Source organism: Apus apus, chromosome Z (genome assembly GCF_020740795.1).
Source record: "Apus apus isolate bApuApu2 chromosome Z, bApuApu2.pri.cur, whole genome shotgun sequence".
Taxonomy (NCBI): Eukaryota; Metazoa; Chordata; class Aves; order Apodiformes; family Apodidae; genus Apus; species Apus apus.
This window is the reverse complement of record NC_067312.1, coordinates 12,161,942-12,188,707: the sequence shown is the minus strand read 5'-3', so window position 1 is coordinate 12,188,707 and position 26,766 is coordinate 12,161,942. Positions and strand designations below refer to the sequence as shown.

The window sequence follows — 26,766 nt, the reverse complement described above, 5'->3', positions numbered from 1 at the left end:
ATACACCCACCAGGCTCTGCTGCAGGACTGAAACTTTGTAAGTCACTTAAACTTTTGCAGGTGTCACTGTTTGAATCAGGTCTGACAACAATGCTCTCAATCCCTCCCCCTCCCACCCAGGTAGGAAAGGAGAGAGAGAAAAAGAGAGAGACTTGGCTGGATTGAAAACTAAACTACACAGCTTTAATTAAACACTAATGATATAAGAAATATATACAATTATATACAAATATGTTCAGATATGAGCAAAAACCTCTCGCCTCCCCCCAAGCCCAGCAACTCCCACAGCATCTCCTGAGCTGGAACAGTTCCAAGAAATCCCGGAGCTGCTGCTGGAGAGAGCACAGAGTGACGAGGGTCAGGAGAGCTCGAGCATAAGGGTCGATGGTGATGGATGGACGGAGACCTCTCCGGACGCCGGCCATGGATGGAAGAGAAGGGGAGAAGAAGAAAGGAAGGAAGTTGTCTTTTGTGATCTCTGACCTTCCTCTGAGCTTACGTAGATATATGGAATGGAATATCTCTGGCCAATTTTTCTGTCTGTCTAACTCAGCCTCCTACGGGGGGGTCACAGATCTCCCCGTAGTGTCTGAGCCAACAGAGTGAAGGTGCAGCCTTGAAGCCCCAGCAGTCAGAAAAACATTCCACTGTCTTATCAGCCTAGGTAGAACAGAATGTTGCTGCTTAAAAGAAAGCTCACTGAAGAAAAAAATCAGTAAAAAGGAAAATTGGCTTCATCCTGGCTCAAACCAGGACAGCAGGCCTTGATAATGAGAACTTCAGTTTCATTAATTACATTAATTTAACTGCTGACAGATAGATATCCAGTTGCCTGGACACTTCATTTTACAGCCTGCTCTGACCCATCAGAACTCCAACGAGATGTGGATGCTCTTTACTGCAGTGCTCACAGTCTGCCAGCCACAGCTGCACAGGCAGCATCAACTCCTTAGGAAAGCATAAGGCTGAGGTGATCGAAGGATTTCTTACTTAACTTTCTTGTTAGAGACACCCTGGTGTGACCGCAGGGCACTTTTTCTTGAGAAGTGTTTTCAGTTCACTAGTATTTCCACAGAAAAAGCAGCAAAATTTTCTTCATGTAATTATCTAACATACTAGAACAAATGAGGGTCTGGATAAAATCCTTCTGCCTTCATCCAAACCCAGTTGTTCATTAAGATTTTTTCAGAATTTCCTAAGTGAGTTTCTTAAGGAAGAATGTTGCAGGAACTCGTATAATGGTTTTTGTTGGAAGGAACTTTTAAAGCTTATCTAATCCAACCTCCCTGCAGTGACCAGGGACATCTTCAACTAGATCAGGCTTCTCAGAGCCCCATCCAACCTGACCTTGGATGTCTATCACGTCTCTGGGCAACCTGTTCCAGTGCTTTACCACCCTCATTGTAAAAAAATGTCTTCCTTACAGGTAGTCTAAACTCTTTTAGTTTAAAGCTGTTAGCCCTTTTCCTGTTGCTTGAGGCTGGGCTAAAAAGTTTGTCTCTGTCTTTGAGTACTGAAAGGCCACTACAAGGTCTCCCTGAAGCCTTCTCCAGGCTGAACAGCCCCACCTCTCTCAGCCTGTCTGCATAGGAGAGGTGCTCCAGCCCTCTGATAATTTTTGTGGCCCTCCTTTGGACTTGCTCCAACAGGGTTTTTCCAGTGCTGAGGACTCCAGAGCTAGACACATTACTCAAGTGGAGTCTTACCAGAGTGGAATAGAGGAGCAGAGTCACTTTCTTTGAAATCTCAATATGTGAAACTATTTGTTTTACATGGATGGAAAAGTTAAGAATTAGTCTTTCCCATTAAAAAAAATGCCACAGGAATTAGGAGGTTCAGCAAATTTTAGTACCTACTTCCAAAAACTGTGTTTTGGTTTTCTGGTCTGTTCCAGTTAATGCGTTCTGTCAGATCCAGAATCCAAATTGCTGTGTAGGCAAGGACTTTGCAGATCTTGATAGTGTCCTCTTCCAGGGCTTTCACAGCCGAGTAGTTGTTATACCCATCCTGTTTTACTCCAACAATTGCATTGGCAATTGTTTGATTAGTGTACTGTTATAGTGAAACAGATGCTTGACAATGATCTTTTGATGACCACAACATGTTTTTGAAATTGCAGTAAGTTAATTTAAACGTTCATGACATCACTAAGCAGGAACAGAGAACACCTAAATGTAGGTGTGTTAATCTATTGCATGTTTACTACCATTAGGTATGTTGAGGGGAATTTGCACTCTGGCTGAATATCTGACTTCTCTGTTCTGGTTTTCAGACACTGAGAACCTGACTTTCTGCTGTTTGTGCCTGGTTTAGTCATGCAGTTAGTGTAACATGGATGTAAAATGGTGCCTATTTGAGTTGCATTGGTGTAAATGGCTACATGTCAGGCAGTGAATGATCACATTTGACAATACCTGAGGTGATAAAGCATATCAGTAAAGTCTTATAATGTCTTCACCTTAGTTAACTGGTATTGTTTGATGGATTTTAAGAGCCTATTTGATGTACATGCAAGAGACTGGAACCATAGAATCACAGAATCACTTAGGTTGGAAAAGACCTTTATGACCATTGAGTCCAACCCCTAACCCCGCTCTGCCAAGCTCAGCTCAGAGCTGTATCCCCAAGTGCCACATCTAGATGACTTCTAAACACACCCAGGGATGGTGACTCAACCACCTCCCCGGACAGCCTGTTCCAAGGTCTAACAACCCTTTCAGTGAAAAAGTTCATCCTAATGTCTAGTCTAAACCTCCCCTGGTGCAGCTTGAAACCATTTGTTATTGTTCTAACACTAGTTGCTTGTGAGAAGACACCAGTGCCTAATTCTTTGCAACCTCCTTTCAAGTAGTTGTAGAAGGCAATGAGGTCTCCCCTCAGCCTCCTTTTCTTCAGACTAAATAGCCCTAGTTCTCTCAGTCACTCCTTATAAGACTTGTTCTCAAGGCCCTTCATGAGCTTCATTGCCCTTCTTTTGAAAACACTCCAGCACCTTAATGTCTTTCCTGTATTGAGCTGAAAATCCCCTCCCCAGCTTTCCTGAAGCCCCTTTCAAGTACTGGAAAATACTATAAGGTCTCCCTGGAGCTTTCTCTTCTCCAGGCTGAACAGCCCCAACTCTCTCAGCCTGTCTTCGTAGCAGAGCTGCTGCAGGACTTTGATCATCTTCATGGCCCTTCTCTGGATCCTCTCCAACAGCTCCATGTCTTTCCTGTGCTGAGGGCTCCAGAGCTGCACACAGCACTCCAGGTGGGGTCTGAGCAGACCAGACCAGAGTAGAGGGGCAGAATCACCTCGCTGGCCCTGCTGGCCACACTTCTTTTAATGCAGCCCAGGATGTCTTGCTCTCTGGACTCCAGCACACACTGGTGGCTCATGTCAAGCTTCTCATCTACTACCACCCCCAAGTCCTTCTCCTCAGGGCTGCTCTCTATCCATTTTCCAGCCTGTATTTTTGCCTGGGGTTGCACTGACCCAGGTTCTGGACCTTGCACTTGGCCTTGTTGAACTTCATGAGGTTGGCACTGGCCCACCTCTCCAGCCTGTCAAGGTCCCTCTGGATGGCATCCCTACCTCTTGAGTGTCAACCACACCACACAGCTTGGTATTGTCAGCAAACTTGCTGAGGACACACTCAATCCAAATGTCCGTGTCTCCAACAAAGATGTTAAACAGCACTGGTCCCAGTCCTGACCCCTGAGGGTCACCACTCATCACTTGCTTCCATTTAGATACTGAGTCATTGACCACAACTCTCTGGGTGTGGCCATCCAGCCAATCTCTTATCCACCAAGTAGTCCATCTGTCCAATCCATGTCTTGTCAGTTTGGAGACCAGGATGTCACGTGGGACAGTGTCAAATGCCTTGCACAAATCCAAGTAGATGATGTCAGTTGCTCTGCCATTACCCACCATCTCTGTAGCCTTGTCATAGAAGGCCACCAAATTGGACAGGCATGACTTGCCCTTGGTGAAATCATGTTGGCTGTCACCAATCACCTTATTTCCCATTTTTCCATTCACATTAAATATATTTGCATTTTATTCTTGCATGCTGGCATTTGGATTAGATTTTTCTCACGTATTTCCCAAACAGTCTCACACATTTGATATTTAAAAAGGAGAAATGTTAAGAATTCAGGAATGCAGACACAGATGAAATTACAATTTTTTTTGGAATGCCAACAAAAATGCTGGGAGACTGATGAGATTTCCTGTCATATCAGTCTGTAAAAACCTGTCCCTTGTTTTCTTGTTTTCCTTGGAAAGGCTCAGAATTTAAATAATTGATTTTCTCATTCTTCACATGCCATTCTTTAGGCATTGCAGGGCAGGTGTCCATTGATGCCAATGGAGACAGATATGGGGATTTCTCTGTGATTGGAATGACTGACCCAGAAGCAGGCACACAGGAGGTAAGGAAGGAAACACCTTTGCAGTTTGTCAGTGATTAATTAGCTAGTGTGGTGTAACACAATATGATATGTTTACTGGGTGGGCATCTGTTTATTTAATATGAACGCTTAAATGCTATTGCTTATTTTTACCAACCTAGACACCAAGTCCTTTCTGTAAAATAATTATTTTGATGTAGTTATCCTAAGGTTGTTTTAAAGTTGCTTAACTTCTTATCTTTACATCTTTCTTCACATGTTCATGTCTTTTAATATTTAAAGGGTGAAACCTCATACGCAAGGCAAGCACTGATAAATTCTGAATATGAAAAATCATTGTTTAAAATGAGCAAGGCCCTTTTTCATTGGTAGGAAGAAATACTAATCCTAGAGCAAGAGAAACACACAAGTTACCCTGATGTGTAAACACAGTGAAGACAGGTATTTTAATCTTAGCCTGTGGTCATCTGCGGAAGTGCAGACCTTGCACGTCCAGCAGTAAACCTGAGTGCTTTTTTTCAGTGTTTAAGAGATGTTTTAAACAGACTCCATATGCACCACATGGGCTATTCAGCTGGATGTTATTATGTTATGTGGAGCACTGAGATGTGGTGGGATGTGTCCCACAACTGGAGCATGGGAATGGATAGGTACAAGCTCTTTTAAGAAGGACAAGCAGGGGAGACAAGAAGTAGGTGTTGGCCTCTATATCAATGACCAGATGGAGTCCATGGAGCTCTGCCTGGGGATGGATGAGGAGCCAACTGAGAGCTTATGGATGAGGGTTAAAGGGAAGCCAGGGGCAGGTGACACCTGACCAGGAAGACTGAGAGGATGAGGCCCTCTATGAACAGATAGGAGCAGCTTTGCAGTCACAAGCCCTCATCCTCATGGGATAATTCAACCAGCTTGATATCTGTTGAAAAGACAACACTGCAAGTCACCAGCAATCCAGGAGGTTCTTGGAATGCGTTAACAGTATTTTTCTTCTCCAAATGGTAGAGGAACTAATGAGAAAAGGTTCTATGCTGGACTTTGTTCTCACCAAGGATCGACTGGTAGACAATGTGAAGCTTAAGGGCAGCCTTGGCTGCAGAGACCAAGAAATAGTGGAATTCAAGATCCACAGGGCAACATGGAGGATGCACAGCAAGCTCACTACTCTGGGCTTCAGGAGAGCAGACTGACCTCTTCAGGGATCTGCTTGGTAGGATATCATGGGATAAAGATCTAGAGGGGAGAGAAGCCCAAGAAATCCCAAGCCCAGGAGCAATGCATCCTAACAAGGAAGGCAGACACAAATGCCAGGATGTAAAAACAGAGGGTGGAAGCAAGGACAGGCAGCCTGGAAGGAATACACAGAAGTTGTCTGAGTGGCCAGGGACCAGGTTTGGAAAGCTAAAGCCCAGATAGAGGCAAATCTGGCCAGGAATGTGAATTGTAACAAGAAAAAATTCTATAGGTACCTAAGGGATAAAAGGAAGACTAGAGAAGATGTGGGGCCTCTCCAGAAGGAAATGGGAGACCTGGTCATGTGGGATATGGAGAAGGCTGTCTCTCAGTCTTGGTCTCAGTCTTCACTGGCAAGGGCTCAGACCACATCACCCAAGTTGCAGAAGGCAAATGCAGGCCACTGAGGGAAGAAGGTTCTACCCACTGGAGCAGAGAAGGTTCGAAACCATCTGAAAAAATCTGAGAAGATCCATTTGTGGGTCTGGAGAGGTCTGGCAGATGAAGCTGCAAAGCCACTTTCCATCATATTTGAAAAGTCTTGGCAGTCTGATAAAGTTCCCACTGACTGGAAAAGAGGAAACGTAACCCCCATTGTCAAAAATGGAAAAGAGGAAGATCAGGGAACTGCAGGCCAGTCAATGTCACCTCTGTGCCTGGCAAGGTTGTGAAGCAGAAGGCTCTACTAAGGCATGTGGAAAATGAAGAGGTAGTTGATGGCAACTAACATGGCTTCACCACAGGCAAATCCTACTTGACTAATTGGGTGGCTTTTTACTGTGAGGTCACAGTATTAGTGGACAAATGGAGAGCAACTGACATCATCGACCTGGACTTGTGCAAAGTGTTCAAGACTGTCCTGCATGATGTCTTGGTCACTAAATTGGAAAGATTGAATGGATGGACCACTCAGTGGTTAAGGAATTGGCTGGGTAGTTCCATTCAAAGAGTGATCAAAATCTGATCTGCTGGGAGGTGTCCCTGCCCATGCTGGGGGTTTGGAACTAGATGATCTTTAAGGTCCCTTCCAAACCATTCTGTGATTCTGTCAGCAGGAGTGGAAGAAGCCTGACTGTGAAAGAGTCAGAGACAAATAGCACCAGCTGCACACAGAGAATAAAATTGTGGGGTTGAATTTATTAATTGCTCTAACCCCAGATACAGTATAAAGCTTCTGTTAGTTGCAAAGTCAGCATCAACCGAAGGTTTACTGGCCTGCCCTGTTTCATCAAGGTCAAACAGAGCAGCAATAAACCTGACCTGGACGTTTCTATGTGTGGATCTGATTTTGGTGAAGTTGTATCTTTTCTTGTCAGTGCTGCAGTAGAGGCAAACTCAAGGAGCATTTTTAAAAGCATGAGGATGTCCAGTTTATTTTGGTGTGTGACTGAAAAACTACAGCAATAAACTGCAGACACCCCCAGGGGCAGGAGTAATCATCATTAATTGAAGCTAGGATTACATATTGGTTGGGATAACTTTGGTTTGAACAACTTGCATCTCTTCTGTTAGTTCAGTTCATTAGCTTTTTATCTCATTGATTGGTTTAGTCCCCCTTGCTTACCCTTCCTCCCATTAATCTTTCACTTGCAATTTAAATGATCTAATTTCTTTGATGTAATGTTTTTTCCTTCAACATATTGCTCATTTTGATTTTTCCTCTGCTTTGTATACCATGCATATAAATATACATGCAATTAACATATTTATCTGTGCCTACTTATCAGTTGTGCCTGCTACACTCATTTCTATCCTCATGACTCAAAAAAATTTCATTGATGCTTTGTTTTATTCATCTTTCTAGTTTTTTCTATGTTTGCATGAGGATCTTTCTTAGCCAGATGAATGAGTGTTTGGGCAGAGCTGTTTTCCCAGGTCCATTCACAGAGTTTAAAGCTAGAACGAAACACTGGATTACCTGATTGGACCTCTGCTCTATTACAGGCAGGCAGATTTCTTACCCTTGTATGGAGCCCTGTAGTTTACATGTGTCTAAAACTCATGCTATAACAGGCATTAATTTTTTCTCTGCAGACAGTGAAGAACAGAGACTACCACACTTTCTCTCTCAATGTTGATTCCACTGTTTAGCCACTCTTGCTCTTGAAAAGTCTATATCCTACTTCTGACCTGAATATGTTTGGGCACTGCTTATAGCTATTTGTTCTTAAGCCTTTCTGCATGCTTTCATATTTAGTAAGCCCTGCTAGTAGAAGACTTCTACTCCTGTTTGATCAACTAAACAATCTTTTAGTGAATAGTCTGTGAGGTTTTATCCCTCTCCTTTTTCCCGTTTACTGAGTTTGCCTGTATTTTTTTAAGAAATGTTTTTTTAAAATCTGTCTTTTAAGGATATATCTCTCAGTTGCAGAAAGAAGTAAGTTCCTTTATTTTATATGAAATCTGTCTTTGTGTATCTAACCAGGACAAATGTTATCTTTTAACTTCTTCCCTTCAAAATAAAATTTAGGTGAAAGATTTGAACAGGCTGTCAGTGGCTTGAATTCTAAACCTGGTGTACTAACATATCTATCCATGGTAGGACAAGTATGGCTTTTGATATGCTTCTGCCATCCCTTCTGACTACTTCAGTCTCAAGATACTTGGCCTTTATTACTGTGTATAGATGCTTTTGGTACTATTTTCAGATTAGTTACATACTACTATTAGCACAATTTAGTCCTGTGACTTTGCAGTAGATCCAATATATGTTATCTTGAATAAACCCTTAATTTATTGTTGAGGACAGGACTGAAATTCTGAAATATCTTGATGAATTGGTCTGAAATAATAGTCCCTGCTACCAGAATAGTAAGTATGAAAGGCCCTTTCTTTGTAAATATCAGCAATGGCAGAAATACAATGTGGAGAATTACAGACTTTGTTGTAGTTTGTCGGATTTGAAGATTTTAGTTGAACAGGATCAAGTACCTTCAAATCCTTTTGAAGTAGTGAAGTCCAGCCTGAAGTGTGCAGTCTGGTACATCAACACACAAGGTGCTTGACATAATACTTTCATTTGGCTGGGTGAAAGTCCTGGGCACTCAGTCCACTATGAAGCAATTGAAAAAAGCCCAGGGAGAGCAGGAGAAATATTCAGAGGTTTAAAAAGGAGTTGTGTGAATTGGGTTGCTTAGAAGAGAAGCCTGAGGGCAGACACGATAAGAGCCTGTGAAAGGAGAAGTCTGTGTCCACTGGCAATTGGCTCAGTAATGATGGATAGCTGCAACAAGGGGAGGGTTAGGTTACATGTTAGGGAAAACTGACAGTGAGGACTGCTAAATTTCAAAATAATTGTCTACAGGAATTGTCAAGTCTCCATCTTTGGAGGCTCTTAAGAACAGGTTAGATAAACATCTGTCAGGAATTCTTTTGTTCAGCTGATCCTGCCCTGGAGCAGGACATGCACTACATAACCTCCCCCAGACCCCTTCAGCCCTGTTCTCTGTGACTCAACATCCTGCCACATGAGTCCAAGTGAGTGATACTGCTCTCCTGTTTTATTCTCCTAAACTGATGGAAAAATCTTTTAATTCCTTTCCTTGTTGTTTTTGTGTGTGTGTGTGTGTTTTTTTGTGTGTGGTTTGTTGTTTGGGTTTTTTTTGCATAGGTGATTGGAGACTACTATGGAAAGCAGGGACGTTTTGAAATTCGATCAAATGTGAAATATCCTTGGAATCACGGCAGGCTGCGACTAGATGAAAGCAGAGTTTCAGAGCACACAAATAATACACCGTGCAAATCATGTAAGTTTAGTGAGTTAATGCTTCTGCCCAGGCTGTTGGAGAGAGGAATCCATGTGACGATGCAACATAATGGGCCACATTGAATTGCTTAGCTCAGTTGCCCAACTGCGACATCGTGACTCTCTGCTGTTTGGGAAGTTAAGGTCTGGCAGTCCTGGGTAGTACTTGGTCTGAATCACTTCCCTGAACTTAAACATGACAGTAATCATGATGCACAGTACAGGGCCCTGGAGGTTTTAGGGCTTTCCAGGGGCAGGGCTAAAAGGTAAAATCTCTTTTAGCCACAAAGAAGGAAATAACTGAAACCCCAAAAAGAATAATCATATTGATAATTAGCAGCTGGGGAGGCCACTGCTGACAGGAGCAGTGATGTCCCAGTGCAGTATGACTGTTCAGTGCTATGAGAAGGCACTGTGAGGGGCCCCTTAGGCTGAGAAGAAGTGAAGTCAGTTGCATGGGGCAAGAGCTGTGAATCCAGAAGGCTGAGACTACCCACCCACAGAGAAAGTGTCCTTGTTTGCCAGCATAGAGACTTTGCAGATGATATTGTAGTGAGCAGGACTTTGCAAGAAGGTAAGGGCAGGAAGGTACTGGTGCCTCAGTGGCAAAGAGCGGGCTTAGCTTTTCACAGGAAACAAATTGATAGTCCTGCAGTGGTAAGGTATCTGCAGCCTGATAATTCTGTAATCCCTGAAAAACCTGTGTGCACATACGCTGCAGAGACTGTTTCCGGGCCATACCCTTAGTGCTCTGCATGTGGTAGCTATGCACCTTCTTCCTTCCACTCATCCCGAGGTACAGACAAAATCCCCTCAAAAAAATCAAGGATAAATGAAGAGGAGGGAGCAATTTAATGTCCTTAGTATTTCTCCGTTCATTTTCACAAACCCAGGTAGGCATGGAAAAGGCAACAGGCTGCACCCACACAAAAATGCCATTGTACTTCAGGTGCTCCCCTTCCAGCCACTCTGTCCCTGCTTATGCCTCTGTTGAGATTTGGAGCAAGGACAAAGCTCAAATGGGTTTAACTTGAAACAGCACACATTTAGGAAAAAAATAAAAATAAAAATTGAGGAGCTCTTGGGTAATCATACAGTAATTTTTGGTAAGATGCTCAACTGAGTGAAATGTGTTTGTTCCTGTTACAGTGACTCAGGGCATATTCAGTGCTGATTCCCATTACATACGTCATTTTAATCCCAGGCTGTGTTATGATTCAGACCAAACTGTGCAAACCAGTTTCTTACCAAAATTCTTCTGGATCACCTTGCTAGAATTTTGTCTTCATCTGACACTGGTCTTGGGGGCTTGTTTAACCCCAAGGAAAGCAAGGACAAAAAATAAGCATGCCTAAGGAAAAGGTTCTCATGTAGTCCTGAGCTCTGAAAGGCTTCAGTTGTTATCTGGTGTTGGTTACTCATTTCCTAGTTGTGTGTATTTTCCAATATGTGAATGCAAATAGTTCTCTGTATGAACCCTGATTATTTATTTTTCCTCTTTTCAAGCAGGTGGTCTAGGAGAATCAGCAGTTACAGGAATAGTTGTGGGCGCCTTGCTTGGAGCAGGACTGTTAATGGCTTTTTACTTTTTCAGGTTAGTCCAATTAATTGAAAAATCTATAAACGTGTCACCCAAATCTCTCAGCTGCTGGCAGCACATCCTTGATGGGAAACACAGGCACAGTAATAATCTGTGGTAATATTCTCCCCAAAGACAGTGAACGCATTTTGATTGCACTTTCGTGTATACCCAAATCATCGTATTGACTCAGGGCCTCACCCTGTAACCACGTACATCTCTGAGTAACTTTACTCATGGAAGTAATTCCAGTGAGTTCCAGTCATTCACAGTTGCCTCAGTAAAGTGCTCTGGCCTTGAATGCCTCTTTGTTGGGTATTGCTTGCCAGCACAATTGTGCACACTGTGATTGTGCAAGAGATTTATATCACTTGCCTGGTACTATGCTTAGTTTTCTAGTATTGAGTGGAATTCTACTGGAAGTTAGAAAGAGATTTCTGTTCTGGTATAAAAGAGCATTTGGATTTTGAGGCTGTGCATTTAGTTTAATAAGCTGAGGTCAGTGCAGGGTTATCAGTCTTTTATTTTTGTTTAAGTAAAATAATTCTTAACGCTGCTATTCAGCAAAACTAAAGTATTGAGAGTTGATCCATCACTGACAGAATAAATGCGGTATACATTTTCAGCACCACTACTACTAAAATTTGTACATTTATAGTATGGAAGAGAAAAGGCAGATAGGAAAGTAGAATTAACCTCTACATTTAAGAATCAAATAATATATTTGTTTATTAAAAAAAAAAGCAAACAACACAACAAAATGAAACAAGTAAAAAAATGATTCAGTTCATCAGCACAGTTTCAGAGTTTCAAAAGACCTTAGAACCAGGATTATTCATCAAGTAAATTAAGTTCTGCAGGTATTCTTACATTCTTACATGTGTTTAGTGCTTATGTAGTATATCCTTTGGGTTTGAGACAAGATTAAGTTAGCTGAGATTGATGAAAGAGTGTTTTTAAAAGACAAATGAAAAGCAAAATACAAGTCTGGCTCTGTTGTACTTGTCATCAGAGATTATAGCATCTTCTACACATTCTAAATCTGAGAGGATAATTCTGGGTGAGGGTTTTTTTAGCATTACTGAATCTGGGAGGGAATTGTTATGTAATGAATTACAGTTTTGTGTGTGCATGCAAACTATTAAAAGGTCTGGGAAGCAGTTCTAATACATAGCTTTGAAAGGATTTAAACTTAAAGAACTACAAGTCTAAAATGTGGACCTGTCCTGGGTGCATGAGCTACTACTGTGCATTCTCTGGTCCGTGGAAGGATCAGACTTCAAAATTCATAAATGGAGTAAAAAGACATAGGGTTTTTGAGTTATTTTGGAGCCAACTGATAGAAACACAAATGTCTAGAGAATGTTTCCAGAGCTTTTAGGCTTCCACTTTCCATTGAGCCATGTTACCCAAATTAAAACCTTTGTGTTGGGAAAATCATCTTTCCATGGCTACAAATCTATCTCTGACTCTTGCCACACATGCAAGTGGAGCAGAGCTTTCCTTGGCACACAAGCTTCATGTCATGTGTCTGCGCAGGCAATGCTGTGTGCACATGGGACAGGACTAACGCCCTTCTGAAAAACGGGTCCTGAAATTTTTTTTTTTGAAACTTTTTTTCAGTAGAAGCAAAAATGTGTAACATATAAATGTTAATCTTTTTATGATTTTTGGGAAAGATTTGGGTACTAAAGGGCAATTTGAAAGGCAGACAGAGGGCTCTTTTGACGTATAAAGTAACATAACAATTCTTCAAAAGGCCCTAGAGGAAGGCACACAGGAAAAACTTTGCCTGATGCATGAGCAATTGTATTTACTTCTTATCTATCCTCTACATCCTCCTTCTTAATTCATCACACTACCTCTTCTGACATTACAAACACAGTAGCTTTCTCAGAGGGAGATAGGAGGATTAGCTAATATATAATTTCAGTAAGAAAGACAACTGAATAAAGAGTCAGATCTGTTGTTTGAACTCTGCAGAAAGTGCCCCCTCTCCCTCCCAAATACTGGAAGGAAATTTGGCTTTGATCAATATAAAGCAGTGATGTGACACAGTTCACATGACACTTCACAAAAACTTCCTAATCACTTAGATCAGAAATTTTCAAAGAAGCAAATGTCTGTGTCTTGGTGCTTTGAGACTGCTGTGGAGAAATAAACAGGCATTCTTGAGCCTGGGTAAAGTGTTTTGAGGCAAAGTACTTTAATCTTTGACCAGGGTTTCACATTCTGCCACATTTCATTTTTCAACTGGAACCCAGCTGTCCCCTACAGGCATTCTTTATAAGGGAAGTCCTGTTATCCTATAGCTGCAGAAGGATTTCTCACTCTGTTCCTCTCCTTTCATGCAGAAAGAAGTACAGAATAACTATTGAAAGACGAACTCGCCAGGAGGACTGTAACATAGGGAAACATCGGCAGTTACGTGAAGACTCCATTAGATCTCATTTTTCTGCTGCATAAACAAGAAGAAAAAGAATCCCATTCTTCCAGGGGATAAAAAGAATTAGGGAAAAGGACACAACCAAAGACATCAGTGTAAAAAGAAGAAGCTCTTGAAGAACTAACTCTTTTAAGCAGTAATTCTGTCTTAATTTCTTTCAGAAGCTCAGGAATTATTTACTAATCACATTATGCCACATGGCCTTTCATCTCATGAAAAGAGAAGATGATGTGGTTTGATGTTACAGAACGTACTTAATATGTAAAGACAGTATTTCCTAAAGCATACGGTAAGGGCAGCAGATCTGGATTTAGCTGATGGGGAATGCCTCATTCTGTTCCCTTTTTTGTTTTGTTTTGTTTTTTTAGCTCCTAAGCTTCATCTCACCCATGGGTATCAGATTTGATTTCACAGGCACAGATGCTCGTGGCTGTCAAAAGGAGAAAAAAGGGGTTCATTTGAGGTATGATCCTACATCACTGAATCATTGCCATTGATTACAGGGGATACAAGATTTGGCATATGGAGTTTAGTTCTAGGATGGAACTTGGCACTTGGGTGTAATTAACTCCACTGAGAAAGTCAGGCAGGTGGAAACACATAAATTTTTCCATTCTTTCATTGTTTGTGTAGCGTCACAATCAAAAGCACTGATTCTCCCTCTTAAGTTCTGGGAGTTAGGAAGAAGGATGAGGAGTTTCACTGGTGTGAAATAGTGAGGGAGAAGATAATGAGGCCTCCAGAGACAACTGGCTAATTACTCAGTCTTGTATATGTTTCATCATGCTCTTTTCTCTCCACTGCCATGACTTTTCAGAGAGGCAAATACAGTCCATGCAGAGCCTACTCCTGTTCCCAGTGGAGTCAATGACAGAATCTCATTAACTTCAGTGAGTACAGGACTGCATCCGAAACTGTAAATATAAAAGTGTTTGTATAGCTGAGGCAATTCAAAAGGGGATCTTTTTTTGTGTAAAAATTACATTCCATGCTAGCGTTTTATTTTTAGGATATTTTTTATCTTGTATTTTTCTATTAAAGTGTCTATTTTTTGCTTTGGTAGGATTAAAAATTAAGGGAGACGATGTTTTGAAGACGTATTTTTTATGATAGGAGTAACATGCAGGGAAAGTCAACAGCTGTAAATACATTTTAGAACCAGTATTTAGGGGAGGAGAAGTGGCTTTATGGATAGAATCAGACCTTTAGCCCCACTTTCTTCTTCAGGCATGTGCAACATTCAAATAGTTATTAAACAACATTAATGCAGTTATCAAATTATCTGTGTGATGATGGCCCTGATCCTGAAAATCTTGAGGTTTTGACATGTTAAGGAGTCATACATTGATTGGTGAGACTGTTCATGTGTGTACACTTAAACTTTGCAAGTAACTAACTCCCAGCGTCAGGGTGGTAAAATGCTACTCTTGGGCTGACTTTAATCTTGCTGCCATCCGTATCCCTGGGACTTTTGCCATTGATTTACCAGGGGCAAAATTCTACCTGTGATGAATTAGATACTGATGGGTTATTTTGTACTAGACGAAGGGAAGCTATGCGCTTTCTAGTCAGCAAATGGAAATGAACAGCCCATGCTATTAATGTGTTGTAGACCCATGAAAATACTGTCTGGGAAAACTCAACCTTGACTATGGTTATAGTGCATGAAATGCTTTGGTTTATCCTATTCTGATTTCATAAGCAGAACTTTCTGGTCTCCGCAGTCATAGCCAGACTTGTCTAGTTTGGAGAAACCATTTTGGAGTAGCTGGTAGGGAATGAAGAGTGAAAACTGGCTCTGTCTTCTTTCTGTTGCCTTTTATTTGTTGATAGGGAAATACTCCATGGACTCCCCTGTGACTTTTTTTTCTTACATTTCACTTGTCTTTTAGCATAGGGTTCTTCACCTGCCCTTGTGAAATACTGGCCAATGCCCCAGGCAGCCAGAGGGCAGGGCTTCTGGGCTGTCACAGCATCTCCAGTATAGCTGATAGGTGTGTAGGCCAGGTAGATTTGGTGTCTTTTAGGACTCACTGTAACAGGTGTTGTTCACGTGGTAGGTTTCCATCATCCCATTTCATGTCTGGGCCTTCTGCAAAGGTGCCTCAGCCACAATAACACTGCAGTCAATGGACAATGTTCTGAAGTAGCCTTCTTGTCTTACAGGCACCAGAGAAGAATGTAGGCTAGAGCAGCATTCATACTGCTGTGGAGTTGGGAGTAAAAAAAAAAAACCAAACAAAAAAATGCCTTCCAGATTGAAGCTTGCCCCTGGGCATGCTTAAGATTTGGGGGTTTTAAAATAATTTCCAAGGGAGTGTTTATCTAATTTTTGTTTTGCAAATATGCCTTTCAGTATTTTTACTTTCCATTTGACTACTTTGCCACAGAAAAAAGGAAGGAAAACTTTTAAATACGTAGAGAAAAGAGGATATTATTTCAAACATAAACTTTTTCAATATTTTATGTATTATGACTTTCCTTGCAGTATGAACTAGTATTAAAGCAGTGACTAGTGAGTGAGCAAGACAGTAGTGTAGATTGGTGTATTTCCTGTGCCATGTGCAGTCAGGTCAGACCAGAAGATCTGAGCCAGGAGATCTGGCTGGGACAATAAATTGTTAGGACAGCCTTTTTATTGTGACATCCTACTGTAACTAAACATATTATTGGGGAGAACTTTGTAGAGTAGGGATGATCATTGGACTCGGTAATTCTAAGGGTCTTTTCCAGTCTGAATAGTTCTATGATTCTGTGATTAAAGCAAGAAAGTTTAGTGAAAGATAATTTTTAAATTAAAAATATAATAATTCAGATCCCCAGTTTTATGTAGGTTTTGTTTAAATGACCTCAGGAAGTGTTTTTATGAAATATTTTTTTGTTGGATGCTGATGGAGGCCTAGCCACAGCTTCACAGCTCAGCAACTCTGAAGGAAGGTGAACCTATCTTGCACATTAGAACATTTAAATCAATAGGTTATAATCTTTCTAAATTGTTGCATGCCTACATGCACATTTTTCCCATGGGATTGTGGAGATAATTTAAGTCATTTCATGTAAGTAGATTTCTGTGTAGCATAAGTAAACTTGCTCTTCTTAGCTGCCTTTCACAGGCCTCTTGCTAATAGTTCCCAGGTCTTCTACAGACCATAGATCAAAAACTGCCTTGAGTTTAGATTATTCAGCAGAGAGATTCTTTACCAGCTAATGCACTTTTCCTTTCTGGTTCATCTGCATTAGCTCAATGCCACAATGTTTAGGCTTCAAACTCCGTGAGGGAATGTCTAATCAAAATAATAATAATTGATTCTCAAAAGAGTTTTCAAAACCTACATTTTTGGCTTCAACAAATTGCCCATTTTGCAAACATATGTCTGTGTTACAGAGAAGCACAAGGATGGCCTTGACTCAGTGCAGCTCTTCAGAAAACACTTCAAATATGCTCAACTTCAGCTTCAAGTGCTTTGCTCACTTGGGACCAAAAGGTATGGTCCTAGCCATGGCTGAATGAAAGGCAGTCGTGCCATGTGCTTGAATCCAAGACAGGTTGGCCCCATAGGCCTTATGTTTATTGCCAAATCTTACAGTTTTGTCTGTTAAATTGAAATTGAGCTAGTGGCTTCATACTTTTTGTTTGTTCAAGTTCGACAAATTCTGCTAACTTAGAATTTTTGTAGATTACCAAATATTGGTCAGCTTAGTAGCTGATTCACCTCACAATTCTTTTCCTGAGGTTTCTATGGACAAATTACTTGATTTCCACCATCTTCAATGCATAAACTTCCACTGCAAGTTGGCAAAGATGAAGGAAAACTTTAACTAGTACCTAGTGATTTACTATGCTGAAATTTGCAACTTTTAGAGTCAGATGCCTAGGTGCTTTGTCTGGGGCCACTGGTAGTTCTGGAAGTTTTGTTTATGGACAGTTTGTGTCTTGAGTTGTCTGTGACTACCACCATCACCTGTTAATTACCACTTCCTTCTCTGAAGTGCTTCACTGAAGATCAGATCCAGCTAAGTTCTGAAAAATTCAGTCATCACTAAAACTTTTGATTGAGAGTGCTGTGCACCTTGCAAGATAGTGGCCAATTTCTGAAATTGTTGTTTTCAAATGCTTTATTTTATTATTGAAAGTATTTTGTTGTTTATTAATGGTGAATTATTAAGGTGTAGCTAACTAATACCTTGTGCTGGACAAAATATGAGTGCACTCCCTGACAGCATGTTTTTCTGGGAGGTTAATCTTTGAATCATTTTTCAGCCTGGAGATGGGATCATACTCTCATTAAGCTGACAAAAAAAGCCTTTCATTTATTCAGTGCAAGTAAACTTAGGCCCTCAGTCAAGTGTCTTCTAGCTTTAAACTCAGCATCTTGAAACAGTTCAGAGTGAATTTCTCAGCTTTGCAGTAGAACAGGCAGCATCAGCCTTAGCTGACCTTGGCTCCAGAGCAGTTTTCACCTCATGAGTGCCATAATGCTCCTGGAAAGCCAAGAATAGACATCAAAGACAGGAAGCTAATAGTCCTGCTCATAAATTTCTTTGGCAATTCAGTCCACCTTTTCCGGAGCTCAAGACAGTTCCACATCCTTCACTACCCTCCTCTGTGCTCCAGAGAAGCCCTGTAGCTGTTGTGTTTCTTTAAATAAAGCAGTTGAGTTTATTTTTCCTCATTTTCTCCCTGAGTAGAGTGAACACTCTTGAATTCCCCATTATTTATTTATTTTTAATGCTCTTTTCTCTAGCTTCAGAAGTACTTTGAAAAGAGACAGCCGTTTTCCATCATTTATTCAGAAGTTCTCCCTCTTCACTGAGTGGTGGCTTTTACGTAACTTCAGCCGTGGTTCGTTGCTGCTGTCCTGTTCCCACCTCACATTGGAACCATGGGCCCACCAGCCATTGTCTCAGATCTAGACCCAGCAAAGCTGCAAAATGAGATTGACTAAAAGCTTTCTGAGGTTTAATTTGAATTTTGCAGCTAGCATCCTTTCCTTCTGAAAACACCCCAGGCTGCCACTGTAGATTGTGGTTACAGAAGCAGTCCCCTTGAAGCTAAAGTGATTTCTGGGTGCCACTGGGCTCACAGAAAATTCAGTAGCCCAGGCATGGTGAGATGATACCAGGTGATGTCAGCTACTTAGGGTTTTTCTTTGCTTGTTGTTTCTTTTTAATCCCAAATGTTGTTGATTTGAAATGACATCAAGTCTAGTGACCACTCTCCACAAAGCAGGGCATATGGGAACAGAAATACAAGTTTCTAATGGTACATTACATTTTCTGTTGGTCAGGAACACTGCCTAGTAACTTACCTTGCAACCGTGAGTGATGAAGGGACAAATTTCAGCAAAGTACACATTTTGTAGGAGGCAGTTTTAGCCCTTTTTAGAAACAAAAGGAACACAAAAGAATGTATTTTTAAGCACACGCTGGAAAAAAGTTTTGCCTTCAGATGTTGTGTGTGTCCCTCTCCTTCCCGTCCTTTCTTTCCTGCTGTTGAAAGCACAAAAAGATTTGTGTGTGTCAAACCTTTCAAGTGGAAGAAGTGTTTGCACTGTGCATATCCCTTCTTAGAGACAGAAATGAGTTCAGATGGCTTGAGGCCTGTATTTTTTCCACTCTGGGATACCTTTTAACATCTGAGCTCTGAAGCTGATGGAAAATGATTGTTGAAATTAAAACAAATAGCTGTTTGTGAGAGACCTCAGACCTAGCTGTCTACAGGGGTCAGCAAGCTGTGCAGCAGGCTTTGACAGTGGCTTTTCTCTTCTAGAGAATGACAGGAAGGCTAAGCACTGTGGTTTTCCTCAGAGAAGCCTTCAGTCTGGCAGAAATGCAGCTCTCCATTTATCTTACCCTTAGAGGAAAAAAGGATAAAGGTTAATGTTGGTGTTTTTATGAGGTTGCTGCTGGCTTAGATCAAGAAGGTAATGCTGCTGTGGTTCTGAGGCTTTCTTGGGCCACTGCTTAATTATGTCCAGTGTATCATTATATAGACTGTTTTTATTATACTATTACTTCTTCCAGAATTTACCTTTCAGAATGCCTCCTAACTGACATACACTGAATTTACAGCATACAAAACTAGTTTTCAGAAGGAGGGGCTTAGAGCTCATTCAGAATCTCTCACTAACCACTAAGACAATATTCTGCATCAAAGGCAAAATATTCTAAATATCAGAACACTGTCAAAGTTTGTATGTTAAGCTATAGTACTTCAGAAATCTCATGTGGATTCATTAGTTGTTAAGTCTTTGAAAGGTTAAAATCCACTTTGTGTAAACTGTTGCTTGGTGTTTCTGTCATGTGAATGTTCCTAGAGAACATCTGAGCAAGCAAAGAAAATGTACCAAAAATGGTATTTAAGAATAAATAAATATTGCTTTTAGTAATTGCTTTTGTAATCTCAACCGGTATGCACAAGAAACACACAATTCTCCCTCCCAGACTATGAACAGAGATTTTGCTAATGTTACATTAAGTGGTCAGCAGACATAATGAGCACAGCTATGTTGGTTGACACTTGGTGATGATCTGAACTTCTCTGTTTCCATGAATTATATACACAGTGTGATGGAGGAATGAGACATTACTGAAAGCCAACACGACAGTTAGTAATCAGTGGCCATTTATCTTTTTGCTGCGAGAGATGATAAATGTTTCCTCCCATATTTACTTCCTCCCTGAGGTAGCTTTGTGGCAGATGTGGTGACTTCTGCAGTATAGGATGCAAGAGATGGAAAGATCTGTTGATAGTACAAGGACAATATCCACGCAGTTGAGTTAGGGAGAGAGAAGAAGCAAAATGCTCAGGGATTGATTAGACTCCCTTGATGATACTACTGGCTGTATGGAAGATGGGATCAAGCTCCTTCTATAGAGTACATTGTCTTTATTGTTCAAGATCTGCTTTCTTAGGGACTCAGCAGAAAGCTTACCCATCTTTAAAATCCCACATAGCCCCCCTTACCTGAAATATCAATGGGACTGAAGTGGTGCACATGACCTGCACAGGGTGTACCATGCCCTTAGCTTGGGTGTTTGTCTAGTAACAATATCATCTTGACTGTGCAGGTCTTGGGCTGAGAAGCCTTGGTTAGAGTGACAGGATGAAGGCAATGAGTAGAATTTGCTGTGTTTCTTGTGTGTAGTGTGTAAATACAACAAAGCTAAGAGGACTCAGGATAGACACTGTGGACGTCAACTTTGTCCCCTTTTTTTTGGTGATAACTGTTCATCCTTAATGTAAAAATACTGGACAACAGAAACTTAGTACCAGTGTAGTAGAAAACAAATGGAAAGCTGCACCGTATATTGTACTGATGTAAGTAGAACTATCTGCATATAATGTGATTTTATTTATTGTTTTTGTGTAGAGAAGAGTGTGTATTCATGACTGCGGATATAACCTTTGTTTATTTGTGTAATGTATTTTATTTCTTTTACAACTTGGTCATTTAAAATATCTACATTAATTGGTGTCCTTTACTTTTTATTCTGTGCATTTTCTTTCACACATTTTAAGAATGCAAGAATATCACATAACCTAAATTGTAACAAGATGTTTCCATTAAAGACATAGGAATATGTTATCACCTGTTTCTGTGGTGTCTTTTATCACTTGTTTACTGCAGTCTTGGTCTGTTTCCCATAGAGGGTACTATCAGATGGTACAGAGTTAGTAACAGGCAGGTTATTCTGGGTCTGAGACACAATATAAACCCTTTATTTCAATGATGATTAGCAACTGATTATATCAGGAATCAATCTAACCTTTATTTGGAAAGAGAATTTCCCCTGGTATTTTGAGGTCTGGGAAAGGTTTTATTCAGTACAATGTCATTTGTCATTTTGTCCTCCAGAAGTGCAATTAAATAGGAACCAAATTATTTAAATACATTGGAACCTTAACTATTAAGCATTAATTTTTGTAGCCTGCGGAGAGGCAAAACTTACACATTTTACTAAGCTACAAGTTGATTTCTTTGCAGCAATCTTATCAAACTGGGGAAATGCAATTTTGTTTCTTTCCTGTGCTTTATTTAAAAGTCTTCAAATTATCCTGTTTTGTCTAGCTTTCTGCTTTCTGTGTGAATGTGTCTGTTGTAGCAACGTTGCCAATTTTAAGATTTGTACTTGAGAGTATGCCAGGCCTTTATAATAAAAAATAACTTTGAAAGGAGTGTGAGGGAGAAATATCTGATTACAATTGTATCAAAACTACAAGTACCAAGAATTCACTGGAGAGCTGATAGAGATCTGGAAACATCCTCTGGGTTAACTGCGGACCTAAAATATTTTTGCAACCCTGGAAAGGAAAAACATGGAGGAAAAGCAATGGCTTAGAGAGGCCCATTCAGTTAGGGGAGGGTTGAACTACTTTACTATCTGCAATGCCTTCCACTGGTAAATCTCTCAATTTTGTCACTAAACTTAATTAACTCAATACTGCCAACAAGGAAATTAATTTTACCAGTTTGTTCAGCTGATTAAGGGTGCAAAGAGATTACCTTTCTGAAATTGTCGAAGGTATTTCCAATACATGTTAGAATTTAGATTATTTTAAATCTACCTCTGCAGTGATACACTTTTAATGGTATAAATGTTGTACAGATAGAAATTATTATTTTTCCTGCTTTTGCTTGATGGTTGTGCTCTTCTGTCTTCATCTTATTGCAGATGGGAATTCTCTGGAAGTAACTATTGATTTGCCAGTATTTCTCTATAAAGCTTTGTAGAAAAAATTGTACAAGTAGTGTTTTGTGTTCTGCTAACTGCAGTAGTCATTAAAGGTGTTTTGTGATCATTTTGAAAGTGACCATTTTAATGGCTCACCTCCAGTCTCTTCTAGCAATTTCAGATTCTAGTCAGGATAAACTAAAGTTTAGTTTACTCATGTTTGCTAACATTCTATGTTTGGTAGAACTGAGACCAGTAACCATACATGCTTTACTGCTGCTATATTGGAGGGATACATTTTTAAGGAAGACAGCAGGAGAAACTCTTGACATCATTCAAAAAACAGTGGAAAAAATCTCATCAACTTCAATACAGTAAAATTTTCATTTCAGTTTAGGACTATGGCATGAGAGATTATTGTCTTAATTTATGTTCAGTATACAATACTCAGGCAATTAATGGATGGAAAAGGTGGGGCTTTCCACCCACCAAAAGACAGGTGGGGCTCATGATGCAGACCACTGCCTATCTCCTGTCTGCCTGGCTGAATGTGACAGCCTACAGGATGAGGAGCAACGGTGAAAGTTTCTGCACGGCGCAAGCGGTGTGGCAAGGGGGTCCCTAGAGTTCCCCCTCTCCAGGTGACTTTGCAAAATAGATAACGATGCTCTACAAGTAGAACCACATGTTGATGTGGATGATGGTCCACCAAACTTGGAGGTGTCACTGAGGCCAAGTCAGTCTGAACTTTGCATCAAAACCACCTCAATTAAGAAAAAAAGGTGAGTACTTGTCACAGGTGACTTGCTTCTAAAGGTAGGCAAAGGCCCTATATGCAGGCCTGACCCACTTCTTAGGGACATCAGCTGCTTCCCTGGGGCCAGGGTTAAGGCTGTACGGAGGAAGCTCCTTACCCTTGTTCAGCCCTCAGACTACTACCCATTACTGTTATTCCAAGCAGGCAGTGATGAGGTAGCTACTAGAAGTCTTGGGGCAATGAAGAGAGACTTCAGGGCCCTGGGACAGCTGGTTAGGGGATCAGGAGCACAGGTGATGTTCTCCTCTATCCTGTCAGTAGCAGGCATTGATGAGGGGATAAATGGGAAGAGCCAGAAGATTAACTCCTGGCTTCGGGACTGGTACAGCAGACAGGACTTTGGCTTTTTCAATCACGGATGGACCTACAGGACACTGGGCATGGCAACAGGTGAGGGAAGCCCAGTCCAGAGGGGGAGAAGGATCCCGGGGCACAAGTTAGCAGGGCTCATCAAAAGGGCTTTAAACTAGGTTTGAAGAGGGATGGGGCTGAAACCAGGCTCACCAGAGATGAGCCTAAGGACAGCCATCATTCTGCCATCCCACTCGAGGTGGGAAATGGGGATAAACGTGGCAACAAAAACACAGGGCTCACTAATGGGTTGGTAATCACACAAGTGGTTGGGATATCTATACCCAGATAGATATCTGGGTATATCTATCTATAGATATCTATATGCTCAAGTGCATATATGCCAATGCCCATAGCATGGGAAATAGACAAGAGTTAGAAGCTATTGTGCACCAGGGAGACCATGATATAATTGCTATCACGGAAACTTGGTGGGGATGACTTGCATAGTTGGAGTGCTGCAATGGATGGCTACAGGCTCTTTAGAAGAGACAGGCAAGGCAAGAGAGGTGATGGAGTGGTGTTATATGTTAAGGAGTGCTTTGATTGCCTAGAATTCAATACTAGACACACCAAGGCAGAATGTACATGGGTAAGGCTAAAGCGGAAAGCCAATGAGGCTAATATCCTGGTGGGAGTCTGCTACAGACCACCCGACCAGGATAAAGAGACTGATGAGATGTTCTTTACAACAGCGTGGAGATGTCTCACATTCACTAGCCCTTGTTTTCATGGGGGACTTCAACTTACCAGATGTCTGCTGGAAGTACAACAGAGCAGAAAGGGGCCAATCCAGAAGGTTTCTGGAATGTATGGAAAATAACTTCCTGCTACAGCTGGTAAGTGAACCTACCAGGGGTAGTGCCATGCTGGACCTACTGTTTATGAACAGGGAAGGGCTGGTGGGAGATGTAGTGGTTGGAGGTTGTATTGGACACAATGGCCATGTTATGATAGAATTTTCGATATGTGGTGAAGTTAGGAGGGTCGTTAGCAAAATCTCTACCTTGGACTTCCAGAGGGCTGACTTTGGTCTCTTCAGGATGCTGGTTGGGAGAGTCCCTTGGGAAGCAGCCCTTAAAAACAAAGAAGCCCAGAAAGGCTGGGCTTACTTTAAGAATGAAATGATGAAGGCACAGGAGCTGCTGTCCCTGTTTGACAGAAAAGGAACTGGCCTGGTTGAATGGGGAACTATTACAAGAACTCAGAAATAAAAGAAGAGTGTATCAACTTTGGGAAAAGGGGCAGGTAAATCAGTATTTAAGGCTATTGTAAGGTCATGTAGCAAGAGAATCAGAGATGCAAAAGCTCGGCTAGAACTTAAAATAGCCATCTCTGCAAAGGATAATAAAAAATGCTTTTATAAATACATTAATAACAAAAGGAGGGTCTGGGAAAATATTCATTCCTTATTGGATGAGGGGGGAAACTTAGTAACGGAGGACAAGGAAAAGGCTGAAGTACTTAACACCTCTTTGCCTCAGTCTTTAACAAAAGTAATAGCTACCCTCAGGAAAGCTGGGCTCCTGAGTTGGCAGACAGGGCTGGGGAGCAGAATTCCCCTCCTTTAATCCAGGAGGAAGTAGTTAGAGACCTGCTGTGCCTCTTAGATCCCAGCAAATCCATGGGTCCAGATGGGATTCATCCTAAGGTGTTGAGGGAGCTGGCGGAAGAGCTGGCCAAGCCACTCTCCATCACTTATCACCAGTCCTGGCTGACTGGGGAGGTCCCAGATGACTGGAGGTTGGCCAGTGTGACCCCATCCACAAGAAGGGCCAGCAGGAGGATCTGTCAGCCTGACCTTTGTGATGCCAGGCAAGGTTATGGAGCAGATCATCCTGAGTGCCATCAAGCAGCACGTAGAAGACAACCAGGGGATCAGGTCCAGCCAACATGGATTTAGGAAAGGAAAGTCCTGCCTGACCAATCTGATCTCCTCCTATGACTGGGTGACCCACCTAGTGCATTAGGGGAAGGCTGTGGTTGTGGTCTGCCTTGACTTGAGCAAGGCCTTTGACACAGTCTCCCACAGCATCCTCCTGGAGAAGCCAGCAATCCACGGCTTGGACAGGTGCACCCTTCCCTGGGTGAAAAACTGGCTGGATGACCAGACCCAGAGAGGGATGGTGAATGGAGCTGCATCCAGCTGGTGTCTGGTGACCAGGGGTGTCCCCAGGGCTCAGTGCTGGGCCCAGTCCTATTCAACACCTTTACTGATGACCTGGGTGAGGGGACTGAGTCCACCCTCAGGAAGTTCACAGATGACACCAAGCTGGGGGGGAGTGTCGATCTGCTGGAGGGCAGGAAGAAGTTGCAGAGGGACCTGGACAGGCTGGGTCTATGGGCTGAGGCCAATGGCATGAAATTCAACAAGATCAAGTGCAGGGTCCTGCACTTTGGCCACAATAACCCCAGGCAGAGCTACAGGCTGAGGGAAGAGTGGCTGGAGAGCAGCCCAGCAGAGGGAGCTGGGAGTACTGGTTGACAACTGGTTGAACATGAGCCAGCAGGGTGCCCAGGTGGCCCGTAAGGCCAATGGCATCCTGGCTTGTATCAGGAATAGTGTGGCCAGCAGGAGCAGGGATGTGATTCTCCCCCTGTGCACAGCACTGGTGAGGCCTCACCTCCAGTTCTGTGTCCAGTTCTGGGCCCCTCACTTCAAGAAGGATATTGAGGTGCTGGAGCAGGTCCAGAGGAGAGTAACAAGGCTGGTGAAAGGAATAGAGGGAAAGTCTTATAGGGAAAGGCTGAGGGAGCTGGGGTTGTTTAGCCTGGAGAAGAGGAGACTCAGGGGGGATCTTCTCACTCTCTTCAACTACCTGAAGGGAGGTTGTGGTCAGGTGGGGCTGGGCTCTTTTTCCAGGCAACTAGCAACAAGACAAGAGGGCATGGCCTCAAGCTGCTCCAGGGGAGTTTTAGGTTGGATATTAGGAAGTACTTCCTCATGGAGAGGGTGATGAGACATTGGAATGGACTTCCCAGGGAAGTGGTGGAGGCACCATCCCTGGATGTGTTCAAGGAAAGGCTGGATGTGGCACTCAGTGCCATGATCTAGCCAATGTGGTGGTGTTGGTCATAGGCTGGACTTGATGATCTCAAAGGTCTTTTCCAGCCTTGATGATTCTGTGACTCTGTGGAAACACGTCATCCCCTCCACAGTGGCAGGACTTTATTTCACTGACATTAGATTATTTTTTCCCTTTTTCAGAAGCTTATCCTTCAAAATGAATGTTTGAAATATGTGTGATGAATTGTGTACATGCATATCTACATCAATATTTATGAAACAGTTTATTCAGTTGAGTTAAATGTCTTTTTGTCAGAATATGAGGCAGTTTGACAAGTAAAAATTTCATTTGGTGCAATTACTTACAGGAATTGATCTTCAGTGGTAGCAGCTTTTAAGAAATCATTCTAGATATTCTGTAACCTACTGGACACATTTTTGTGGCTTTCTTAGGAAACTATTTCTTGAGGAACATTCATCACATTTCTGAAAAATTATGGTGACATTTGAGCCAAATCTTG

General features: G+C 41.8%; 1 protein-coding gene across 1 annotated transcript in view; it reads left to right on the top strand.

Annotated features, from left to right (window-relative positions):
* The window catches only part of NPR3 (natriuretic peptide receptor 3), a 51,580-nt gene extending 30,597 nt beyond the window's left edge, over positions 1-20,983 (top strand). The window contains exons 5-8 of the mRNA XM_051643258.1: positions 4,321-4,415; positions 9,235-9,370; positions 10,876-10,963; positions 13,303-20,983. Coding sequence (XP_051499218.1) covers positions 4,321-4,415; positions 9,235-9,370; positions 10,876-10,963; positions 13,303-13,414 — 431 coding nt within the window. The 3' untranslated portion in view covers positions 13,415-20,983. The remainder of the gene's footprint in view (positions 1-4,320; positions 4,416-9,234; positions 9,371-10,875; positions 10,964-13,302) is intronic.
* Positions 20,984-26,766: the final 5,783 nt, after the last annotated feature.